Here is a 12,690-nt window from a genome sequence, read left to right on the forward strand (position 1 = left end):
CACAGAGTCAGTCATTCATATGGATGAAGTAAAAAATGAGAAATCTGCTTCATAAGAAAGTTCATAAGTTTCTTCAATTTTTTTATTTTTTTTTTTTTAAATTTAAAACACAAGACTGCCTCCAGTAAGGTAACTATCCACAAGCCTTTGCAGCAAGAACCAGGAGCTCAGGGTTGACATAGCACAGGTGAGCAATACAAGTGCAAGTAAGCAGCAATTGTTGAAGTAGCACTTCACCTCCTGCAAATCCAGTACAAAAAGTTGATTATCTTTGATCAAAAGCCACCCAAACTAAACATGACAAGAGGTGCAAGCTGATTGCCAAGCACTCTGCTGGCATGGTAGCAGAGACTTGGGCCTTTCCACTAGAGGCTATTCTGATCCAGCTGCAAGCACCCAGATGCAACATCTGTTGAGTCAGGGTTGCTTAGGAGCAAGCATTAAAGAGGGCATCAGACAAACATTTAAAAGAAATATTCCCCATGGATTTTTCTCTTTAATTGAAAAGACAATGTTCCTTACTACGTTTTTTTAGAAAATAAATAAATAAATTAACATACCATTTCCAAAACTATTCAGTTTTGGCTCCTTGAAGCAAGAGATCATCATTAAAAACAAAAGTTGTGTGAAACTGTCCAAGTCTAAAAATTTAAGGAAGCTTTACTACTAAAAACCAAACACACTTCATATTGTACACAGGAGTTCATTAAAATTCAGTAGTAGGCATATGCTAGATCCGTTCAGACTTCCTGAAATGCCATTTACAAGCAGTGTAATTTCAGGTAAGCCGCATACACTAAAAAGGAAGTGAGACTGTTTAATAGAACAGGATCCACTACGCTGAACTCCGTAATACAAAACCATATTTAAAATCAGTGCAAGTAATTCTTGTTTTATGTAAACCATTCTACTGCAAAACTAGCTTGTACAGCACACAGAACACTTACATTAAACCAATGTAAACATCTGGCTTGTGAAAAATATACTCTAACATGCAGGATGCAAGCTAGCAATGGAAACATTACCAATGTGCGGACTCTAAAGCTCCAAAAGATCTACTGCCTTGCCCTCATCATCCTAAAACATTTGCCAAAACGGTGCAGAAGGATGCCTGCACCAAATCAGAATACAAACTGTTTCATTGCATACCTACAGCAACCTTTAATAAGACATACAGACAGCAGAATAAACCTCTAGAGCTCTTAACATGGGAAAAGAAAACCCTTTACACAATCGCAATCAAACCTATAATCTCAAAACCATTCAGCAATTTCAACCTCTGCGTAACATTTGCAGGAACACAATCATGCTTCTGTGCTCCTGATCTAAAATGGGATTATTTCATTGCCTAAGTACACTGGCATCTGTGCCCTAATGGATCTTGGCTCTCTAGTCAATCCATGTTTTGGCAGTTATGGGCTTTCTGATTTGAACGCTAAGAGTGACAAGTCTGACAATACCTGAGTCATTGTTAAATTTCAAAGCAAACGCAGACTGGCATTTTATATAAAGATGTATGTAACTAAAGTTTAAAACCAGACCTGTCTGCTAATAGTCATTAAGTGACATGTAGACCAATACATAGCTGGAGCTCTCTTTTACTGAAACTCTAATCCACTAGTTTGTGTCTGCCACAAGTCATCAGAGGTTGCTCCTCTCTTTGTACATTATTTCTAAAGTTTATCTATTTCAGATGAGCCTCTCTTTCCACACCAATGACCTTGAAGATGACACTGCCTCCGACCTCTACCTTGTGCCTCAGCCTGCCTGCTACACCTTTGTAGCTGACAACCTCATCGAGAGCAGAGACAGACAGCCCTTCCCCACCAACACTTCCCATCCTGTAGACCCCACAGGTACATCTCTCCAGACTGCAGTGGAAGGGGCACCTCCTGCCACACACATCCACCGTTCCAGGCTGTATTTCAGGTTTTGGAAAGTAAGCTGTGAAGAACCAGGCTGGCGAGTCCCACATACCTAACCTGTGTTACAGGTGGCAGAAGGGTTCTCCCTTGCCCCCTTCACTCCCATTCTTCAATACCTTTATTTTACTGCCAGCAAAGTTAGCTTTTACCTGAAGATTTCCAAGGACAAAAAAAACCTACCTTACTACACAGCATCACATCTTTCCCATAAATGGGGCAGGGACTGGAAACTCACCCGCCTCCACAAGCGGCTGCATGTGACACCAGGTCAGGGCACTGTGCAAGGACAGTCTCAACCCACTGCACTGAAAGTAAAGTAGCAGAAAGCAGAATTTTTGCAATGCTGAGGTGTGTGTATCAAAACACTGTTTTAAATTAAATAGTCTTTTGAATTGTAAGTCAGCCGATCAGCTGTTTCATCCCTGGATTTGCACAATGAACCAAATGTAAACTCTCACATATTGATGGCAAGATGAATCAAAATATTATGAAGCTTATTAGTTGGCCCAAAAACATCTAATCAATTTGATGTAGAAGTGTTCTTAAAACATTTGAGTCCTTACAGCTTTACCATATCTTCAGTACTCTGTAAAGGACTTGCATTTCACCTGCATTTTCCATCCCTCATAAGGCCTTTCTCCAATGTAAGTCACCTATGGCTACAACTTCAGCATATTAAAGCTCATTCATCACCACCTGTACTTAATAAATCCACACTGGTGAAATAAGACTCCATTGACAAAAGTTTGATTAGATAAGCATTGCACATTAAAAAAAACAAACCCAAAAAACCCCAAGCCACACAGAAGCAATCCAGCAAATAAGAAAAACCTGTATTATCTCCAGGAAGATAACAGGACTCATGACATTTGGATCCCACTTTCTCCTCACTAGTGGTGAAAAAAATCCTGGTAAGAAACCAGCTGCTCACTGTCAGTTATTTTAAGAGCATAAAGCTTTATGTGTTACTAAGATCAGGGAAGGCCAACGGAACATATTAGTCCATTCAGGAGGAAACTGAATAGCTTAGATACAGCATGTCCCTTCGGTGTCCAACTTGTCACATACACCCCTAATCTACTGATTACTGAGGGCACAACTCAAGTACCTATTACTATTGTACAAATTTGACTTACTCAGACATGGGCGGATGTCAAGTAGAACAAGGCACCCTCATTCAGCCTGTCAGGAAAAAAATCACCAGAGGGAATGGGTGTGCATCTCTGTGTTTTGAAGTACATTACTTCTACAATTTTAAGTTAAACATCCAGTATGCTTAGGAATTAGTATTTTTGAAGTTTATGAATGTAGGAGTCAATACTACTAAATGAAAAAGCTTTTATTGTACATTCTCACTTTATTAGCAAAGCCACTTTTTAACTTAATGAACTAAGTTGCAGTATATATTTTAAGCCCTTTAAAGCTTGCTGCTTGGACATTCAAAAGGTGAAACGGTTTTTCACTTTTAACCAGAAATACTGCACATCATAAGTGCATAGTAATATACGTGATAAAACCAACAGTAACAGGTAAATAGCAATTTCCATTATTCAACCCACAAACTTTATGTAACTGTATAAATACCACTCACAGAAAGAGGTATTACAGCAGAGGTTAAAGCCAAGGTTATGAACACATAGAACCGAGAAAAGAAACCAGTTCCTGCACCTCCACCCTGCAATAAGGACTAAACTCTATTCAATTCACAATCTATCCCATTATATCTTACCCATATTTGCCCTTGCAATAATCCCATAAGAACTAATGAAACTAGCCAGATAAATATTACCTGTTATTGCAGCTACTAATGCTGACACAGAGGAGTCTTAATGTAGGCAAATCCAGAAACACTGTTCACGGTGGGTGTCACTGGCTGTAAGCCTTATCCGCTCTCTTAAGTATCAGAGCATAACCTGACCCAGCCATATGCTGAAGACCATGAAAAGCTGACTAGTATGCAACTAAAAGGTCCTCAACAGCAACCATGGGTACAAATTAAATGCTAGCCCCACAAAATAACTGTTGTCTATTTTTCACGGACCCTTTTCCAAAAATTATCACACCAAAATATAGTCAACATCTATAAAAACACTCAAAGAAAAATGTAGGTATTATCAGTAACAGTGGCATCACTATGAAAATATTTTAAATTATGTAGACTGATACTTGGAACATTTATACCTAAACTATATTTCTTGTTAGGAAAAAAAGGAGATCAATCAAGTTCCAATTTTATTAAGCTGATAACAAAGATTTCTTATTAAAAAAATAATGAAGTTATTTCTCAACTGCAAGTTTTTCCAAGCTCCGTAGAGTGATACCCAGCTGGCAAGTAAATACAACTATACTTGTCTAACACACTGTAGCCTGTACAGATCAGATGGCCACACAACTTCTACTTACTTCATTCACCCTTATACCTTCTAGAAATATAAAATAAGAGTTTAAAGAACTTTTTTTTTTTTTTTTAAAGGCTAAAGATTTTTAGTCATGAAGAAGCTCCTTTGTCCTAAGGAAGCAGCCTAGAAAGCTGAAACAAAAGAATATGAACGAAAACAAGTCTTTGGTCATACGCCCTCACCTCATTACTAACAGCAGAAATCTCTGTTGTTGTTGAGTTTGGACAATTTAAACAGGGACACTTTTAAGAACAGTGTCATCCATGAAGGAAGCAGCCTGAGGAAGTAGCAGACCCCTGAGCAGGTCCTACCTGACTTACTGGGTCAGAGGTGGGACTGCCAAAAGATGACTGTCTCAGGGCAGACCAGAGCAGTTCGAGGAGCTGCAGAAGGAAGCTCTGCCCCCAGGAACTCTGCTTGAGCCCTGACCAGAATCTGAAGACAAGGAGAACAATGTGGGCCATGACAGGAATCTAATAATCCACTATTCTGGTTACTCACAAAGGGTATCACAGAAGGTAACATTTTTATTAAAAATGTTAATTATTATTCTTAAAAGTTATATTATTATTAAATAATATTCCATATTATTGGTGCGACTCAGCCAACTGTGGCAAAGTCTTCATGGACTTTGGCCACAAGAGAGTGATCTCAAGATCACAGAGTAAATCAAATCAATACTATCTCCTAGGTAAGTCAGCTGGATCAGCACAAGGATCTCTCTTACTGCTTCATAAAGAATCCAGCACCTGGCGAGGATGGTGTAATAAAGAAATCCTGAACTGGCAAGCAGAGCCTGGGGGAAGCCAAGGGAAAGATGACTACAAGCTAATATTATCTTGAAGCAGATTTTCTCTTGACTGAAAGCAAGACAGAATACCAGCCACTATTTGCAGATGCCAAACCTCACCCCAGAATGAGGGAATTAATCATTAATGACAATTTTTTTTAAAGTTGTTACTAAACTACAAATCACAAAACCATATCTGTGAAAATACGCAAAGGGCTCCAGGATGACAGAAGCCTAAAAACCATTTAAAAACCTTTTCCTTAGATATAGGTAACAAAAAAGGCAAATCCCGCGTAAGAACCCAAACTGTTTCCTACCTAGTACTTCAAGCGATTACTAGTTGTGGCAAGTTGGCCCTGGCTGAACTGTTATAATAAAAGGATATTTTTCAATTAAAAAAAAAAGAACAGACTTTTCATGGTGTAGCATTAATACTACAAATGCAAAAAAATTTTAGAAATCGAGGTGCCTGAGGTAACAGCAGTTATTCTAACTTGAGCTCTTTAGTGCCAAGAAAAACACTGAAGCTGTCCACAAAGGCACCACTCTCCTGGATAATTATCATCAGAACAAAACAGTAGCTCCAGAATATCAAAGCTTATGGTTTAAAAAAAAGCACTCAAGATTACATTTCTCGTATTATACTTAAAAAAAACAAAACTTGAATACATTATATAAGAGAAAATCCTAAAATAACATGCTGCTTTAATTCTCAACTGTTACTGCAAATTTGTGGGGGGGAGGGGGGGGAACACTGGGACTAATTGCCCCAAAGGAAAGAGCTGGTTGATGAGTCTACAGCACTAGAAAGATAGCATATTTATGGAGTCCATCTGAAAAAATAAGACATTGCATCACCTAATTGTGATCATAAAAAATGACCTTGTTTCCACAAAAGTAAATCCTTTAAGTACTTATTTAGATACAGTTATATTCTGTCATAGAGGTTCTTCCTTTCCTGTAATATTTTGGGAGCATAGTTTAGCTGCATGCTCCCAGAGTATTGTTGTGTTCCAGCAGACAGGACTGAAAACTTTCAGGAAAGCTTCTATTAACTGCTACTATTCCCATCTTCATTATAGCAAATATATCAGACTTCCAATCAAAATTGGACAAGGACAATAACGTGTTAATAACCTGTCATGTAGACTAGGTAGTGCCTGTAAGCTTGACAGAAGGACTTCTGTTAAGTACTGAGTTAACCCTGCTAAAAGTTACCCACATACACAATGTCAGGGGTTTTTAACTGATCTCTAGAACACATTCAGCAGTCAACAGTAAAAGCCTTTGGTAGACTGATCACTATAGAAAAGTTCGGCATCATGGTTAATCATTTATGAAACCATACATATTCTGTTCTCTCTCTTCAGGCTCTTTATTCTAACAATCAGCTTTGTCTATGGTTTCCATGAAGGGGCCTATACTCACAGCTTTCCAGAACCAAATGAAACTGTCAGGAAAATGGCACAGTTATTCTAAGTTGGGGTGGGGGATTTAATTCCCACATTAGCATTTTGGGCTTTTTAGAAAACACATCATTTACTCACAAAGTGTCTCTCCACATCATCTCTGATAAGCGGAAATATCTCCTCTGTTCTTCATGCACCTGTAGTCAAACAGAAAAGAATTGAAGCAGAGTCACAGACAGACATCCCGAAATAGCATCTGCCTCTCAGATCCCATGGATTTTCACAAAACAAACCAAGATTCATTCTAAACATTCACACACAATATAACCTTTTTCCCCACTTCACTGACTTTCTCCAGTAAAATTACAGATATGACGGAGCACAAAAGAAAGAGAACTGCTTCTTGTTTGCATGTATTACCCTGCTCTTTGCTGTGGAAACAAGGATGAATTATGAAAACTAATCAAGTGAACAGAGAGAGCACATGCCCTAGATTTTTCAAATAATCTCTTGGTTTAACCCAGTTGTTCCTGAGCCTGCCTATCCCATGAACAATTTACTAAAACGGAAGCTGTGACTCATTAAAGCCACCTTTTATTTTAAGAGGGAGAGAAACAGATCAAATTATTTATGTGCAAGATGTAATCACATTAATTTGTACAGAAGAGGCCAAAATTTTAATAAGTTCCATTTTTAAGATTGAATATAATTGATAAAAACTCCTTGTTCAATTTTTTTTATGTCTCAATATGATATCTTACAGCCATTAACCAAAATGAAAGACTACAGACTATATTCAAGTTTGTGAACTCATACTTCCACTTGAAGGGACAGTGAAAAAGTTGGAACATTTCAATTTGCTGGCATCATTTAGCAGCAAGCATTGCAAAATATAAACTATGCAATATCCCTGAAAAAAGCCACACTTCTGATTTTTGGTCTTGTATATATTTTACACTGATAAACATAAGTGAATGATAAAAAATTAGTAGCTGTATGAATTAGATATTTCTCCAAAGCAATCTACTATTAATTCACAGCCCAAAGCAGTAATTCCTATTTCTTAATTAATACTTTTAACATACAAAAATAAATTAGTATTTTTAGATATGGTCACAAAACAGTAAATCTGTGTAACAGATTTGAAATAACAGGTCAGTTTATACATAACAGAAAACAGAAACTTCTGCAAATCATCCTATCCCCTCCAATTGCTCCATACCATTACAAATAAAATTCCAACTTCAGAAAGTAGGTCACAAAAATGCTAATTTAGGAGCCTGCCTAAAATTTTATTTTGTTAAAACAGATTTAGACATTTAGTGGAAGGAAACTGCACACAATATTTGTTAGCATGAATTACAAATTCAGTGTGTGCTTTGCAATACTTTAAGTGTGCCATAAGAGAGAGACAGCATCAAATAGAATTGCTTAACAGCATCTAACTTGCCTACTAACTCCCACTGATGCTACAGCAGCTGGTAGAATAAGGTGGTTCTTAACTCCTAGTGTTCCTGCACCTTGGGACATCCTCTCATTTCAAATAAACTTCAGGTTTTCCTCTATTAAACAAATCTGCTGAGTAAATAGGGTATGTTTTATCTATCCTGCATCATAAAACTAACATGTTCAAAAAGTACCACGTAAATCTGAACTGCTTTCCCATCATCATACTTGGAAATAGTTATTTGCAAAGTCCTACGTGATGTGCAGCGTGGTTAGCGTAGTTAGGATGGATACCGTAGTCTCACTCCTTGTTTTACCATCCTGTGGGCATTGCTCAGGCTTCTCTGATGAGGGAAACACACTACACACCAGTGTGAAGGGATCAAAAGACAGGCGGCCCTCAACTTCGCAAAACTCTAAGGTTGGGATTAAATTAATTATAAGAAATAAATGAAGTTGGCCTCCTCTTGAGCAAGCATACACTACAGATGAGTTTGTGTAGATAGTTAAGAAGCATCTTCTTTCCATACACCTGCTCAGTGAGGTCAAAACCATGTTCCTTTGATGTGGTCTTTACTAGGGTTGTTTATCTGTACATATCAACTACACTGCTCACTCCAGCTTGCTTAAACATTGGGAAGAAAACCTGATCTTTCAATTATTAACTACAAAAAAAAGTGGTGGTTTTTTTTTTTAATCCTTCTGTTTTACATGATTTCCCTAAACAGGTCATTTCAAGTCAACTTAGCTGCAAATTTGTAAAAGTTTTTGGAGAAGTAAGTATTAGTAGCACACAGTAAACTTGTGCTGTACCCAACAAAACTAGACCTGAATTCCTGAAAAGATCAGTTTCAGTTTCTTCCAGAGGCTGTTTAACACATTAGACTGGCCAAACTATTTACATAGTCAGTACTACTTCTAATAAATTTAACCCTGTTGCCTAGTTTTAAATAAAAAGCTATTAGAGTGACTTAAAAAATGAAATCCCTTCTACCTCTATATCTCCGCCCCTCATTTGAAGGTTTCTCTGGGGTGAGGTTTTAACAGAACAGCTTATGTTATCTGCTCACATTACTCGGCTTGTGAAAGAAAGCTGAGCCAATTATACAGCCAGGTGAAAGCTGAATTTTTTCTTTTTTTAAAATTTGGGGCATTTTTTTTTAAAACCACTTCTGATGGGACAAAAGAAACTACCTCTTTGGAGCTGCGTGGCTGGCTCGCAGTAGAAAATCACAAGAAATGCTACAGGTTTGGGGTTTTTTTTTCCCTGTACATAGAAGAAAACTAAAGATTATAAAAATGAATAGTGCAGGATGGGCAAGCTGATGTACACAAGTTCTAAAACTGGCAACCGATGGATTTTCTTCCAACAAATTACAAAATTCAGCAAGTGCATGAGGAATATTTACCAAGTGTCATTACCACAGAAATTCAGATAATTCAAATTCCATGTTAAAAATAAAATTTTTAATAGAAAAGTGTTAGCTAATTTTCAACTTTAACAATAGAGCTGCTATCAACTTTTCCATTCTCACTGTTGATTCTACATGCCCAACACACAAATATGAGAAATTCACACTTCCGCTTAAAACTTTACAGCTATTCACTATGTCCTCAGAAAGGACACATCTGCTCACCAGCACTAATTTGCCCCCCCCGCCAGGAGCTGGGGGCTGAATTTCTCACTGCTGTGCTAGCTCCTCAGATCTCTTTGGTTTGTGGTGTTTGCTCTTGTTGCTGCTGTTATAGTTTGCCGTCCTTCTTTCAGATATGCAAAAGCAAGTACATATATATACTTATGATTCATTTCCTATATGACCCATTATATTTGCTTTAATAACCTTCAGCATGAATTTAGGAAGACAATTTAAAAGGGGTGTCATTAAGACCCATGTAAAATTCATTAGCATTTCTAATTCCAGCTCCATAGAATAAATAAAAACATCATATGTTGGTCATATGCCAGTGCACACAATTCACATAGCAGACACCCTGTGAAACTAACTTAATTTTATGCCTATATTTCATCTTCTATCAGAATGCTCTAGATATTTCAGAGCTGATAGACAATGCACATGGCTTACGTAGGTTACTTGTATCAGTTACAGTCAGCTCTTCAGAAATGGCACAAGCCATGTCAGAGTATACAATAAAGTGCACAGGGCAGTCTAGGATGCCATTAAATGAACAAGCGCACACATCCCCAGTGGCAAACATACGAGCTTAGAGTGAACATGAAAAACACACTTGTCTGGTCAGAGAACGGACATCACCAAACACATCATTTCTACAGAAGGCAAGTTCTTTTCAAATGATGCTCAGGAATCACAAAGCCCGAAGACACTGTGATTTAGCTTGATCTACGACATTAATACAGTCCTTTCTCTAGCACAGTAGCCAAGGAAAATTAACACCATAACAAAACAGAACTGCTGAAGAACAGACTGTTGACTAAATCCACAGGGAGCAAGAGGCTAAATTCTAGCCTGGGAACATCAACGAAGGACGCAGTTCCGCATTACACTTAGTTTGACCTAACTTCCTCTTGCCTACCTTGTGGTGAACCTAACAAACCAACCAGCTGCACAATTCAACAGAAAAGGGCTGTGGGAGGGCAAGCAGCACCCAGCACAGCTCACACTGCCTCCCATCAGACAGGCGAGGCGATCCCGCTCACCTGGTGGCAGCCGCACACCCCCAGCACCCACCGAGCAACCATGCCAAGAGCAGAAGAAAGCAGCGCTGTCCCTTTCAGCAGCAGCCCATTAAATCTGACATTGAACTATACTCTTAAAAGAGCTGCCTCAATCTCTAAATAAGAAGTAGTAAGAGAATGTCTCTCAATACAGATAAGTAGACGCCTAAAAAGGCATTTTTGTCTTAAAAGCAGGATGTAGAACAGCCTGATGTAGGCAGTTTTCAGTGTGAACTTTATACACATTTCTGGACATGAGCATAGCCTCCCAGTTTTTGTAACAGCTATCAGAGTTGCATTACTTGAGAGCAGCATTAACATATATCACATATCACCCGATAATCAATAATTAACAAGTAGAATCATTACTATTTTCCACCTTCAAACTAGAATTATATAAATATTTAAACATTTTCAATAAAAATCAAGTCCACGCACAAAAGAAACCCCTGTCTTAGACTACAGAAGATACAACTGAAGCTATCAATTTGCTTCAGTCAACCAAGGTACTGCATTTTGAAAAAAACTCATAAAGGAAGCCAATAAACTGTTGAATTACAACCCTAGGTAGCAGAACAGATCTTATCCTAACGGAAATTTAGTAATTGTATTAAGTGACGAAGTTTTACCCACCAAAAGCAATGCCACCGTGCTCATTAACAGCTATTACATAATGTCCTTTGTTAATGTACTTTTAAAATATGTTCAATAAAAATTTTATTCAACCTATTTTAGGAACACAAAATCAATGAAGCTTCAGCATGTTCACACAAGCTTAGAAGTCTTCAGTAATATTTTATGTATAAAAACAAGCTTCTCAGTATAGTATTTCACCCATATAGCAAGTCAAAACAGTTCTCTGAAGAAGAGCGAACCATTAATACACTGGTTATAAATCACATCCAAGTAAAACACCTGCAGTTTAAAATGGCACCATAGGCAGCAGGAAAATGCTATACCACATCAGATGCCCCTATATTACGCTCTCAAAATTGGGAGCTTCAGCAATTACAGCATAGTGTAATCCAACCCCAGGGAAAGAATGGACTTTTCTCCCATTAGGCTGAGCCCTAACAAGATCAGCTCCACACACAGCAATCCCAGCCTGGGAACAAAGAAGAGGGGTACAAGGAGGATGCTGCAGATAACACACAGCAGTGAGTTTAAGGTGCCAGCACAGGGAGAGGACAAGGAGGCAGGAGGGACCAGTGTCCCAAAACACAGGATAGTGCAAGTGAGACAAGCCAGCTCCCTGTCAGAGCCATGCAGACCTGTCAGGTTAGTAACTCTCCTGAGTTCACGTCGGCTTTGTTGCGTGGACAGCACTACTGCTCTGTCTCTTCTGCCCTTGGCCCAAACATCTGCACCATCTCTTTATCCACAGCTGCAGCTCCAAGCACCATTCAGAGCTGTGCACAGCACCCAGATGGTCTGGCAGTGGCAGCTGTCTAAAACACTGTTGTTGTCCCACTGCTATCCCTACACCCACAGTCCAGAGCAGGTTCCTCCCGATGACAATTCCCATACCCCTGTTTGTCTGTGCCCAGACTATAAAGCAAGCATCTTCCATGCAACTCCTCTCTTAAAGGCAACATGGGCTTCTGCCTCCGTGGTTATGACTGGAGGAAGGTTTTTAATCATTATCTCTCAAGAGCCCTGAAAGTACAGAGTCATGATTCTTAGCCTACATGGATTGCTTCTATTTGTCAGGAGCTCCATTCTGGGGAGTGTATGCCACAGATTTAGAGGCATCTACTGCTCTGGAAGGGTTAGTGAAAAGGCCAGTTCACACCAGACTGAAAACAACTGGTAACAACAGAAGGTGAAATCCTGTGAAGCTTTCTAGTAAAATAATGTACACTTCAGTAGACTGAAATCTTCCAGTCTTCAAAAGTGGCTTTTGGATAGCCAGCATACATTATCTGACAATAAAAGCCAAAAAGCTCAGAGCATTGAAGCCCACTTTCCCATTTTCTGCTGTAAAACCTTTTGGCACCCCTCTCCTATATCACACACCAGCGCATCA

The 12,690-nt window shown here is 38.7% G+C and overlaps 1 protein-coding gene across 6 annotated transcripts in view; it reads right to left on the bottom strand.

Moving 5' to 3' along the window:
- The window catches only part of KLHL13 (kelch like family member 13), an 86,942-nt gene that overhangs the window by 60,949 nt on the left and 13,303 nt on the right, over positions 1–12,690 (bottom strand). For 3 of the 6 annotated variants that reach the window (XM_075053946.1, XM_075053945.1, XM_075053947.1), the window contains one exon: positions 6,662–6,720. The exons of 1 other annotated variant lie outside the window; for it this stretch is intronic. In XM_075053946.1, coding sequence (XP_074910047.1) covers positions 6,662–6,681 — 20 coding nt within the window. In that variant the 5' untranslated portion in view covers positions 6,682–6,720. Of the gene's footprint in view, positions 1–2,105; positions 2,231–3,061; positions 3,108–6,661; positions 6,721–12,690 lie in introns of those variants that run through there. 2 more of the 6 variants (XM_075053943.1, XM_075053948.1) reach the window with 2 other exon arrangements.

This window comes from Buteo buteo, chromosome 22 (assembly GCF_964188355.1).
Source record: "Buteo buteo chromosome 22, bButBut1.hap1.1, whole genome shotgun sequence".
Lineage (NCBI taxonomy): Eukaryota > Metazoa > Chordata > Aves > Accipitriformes > Accipitridae > Buteo > Buteo buteo.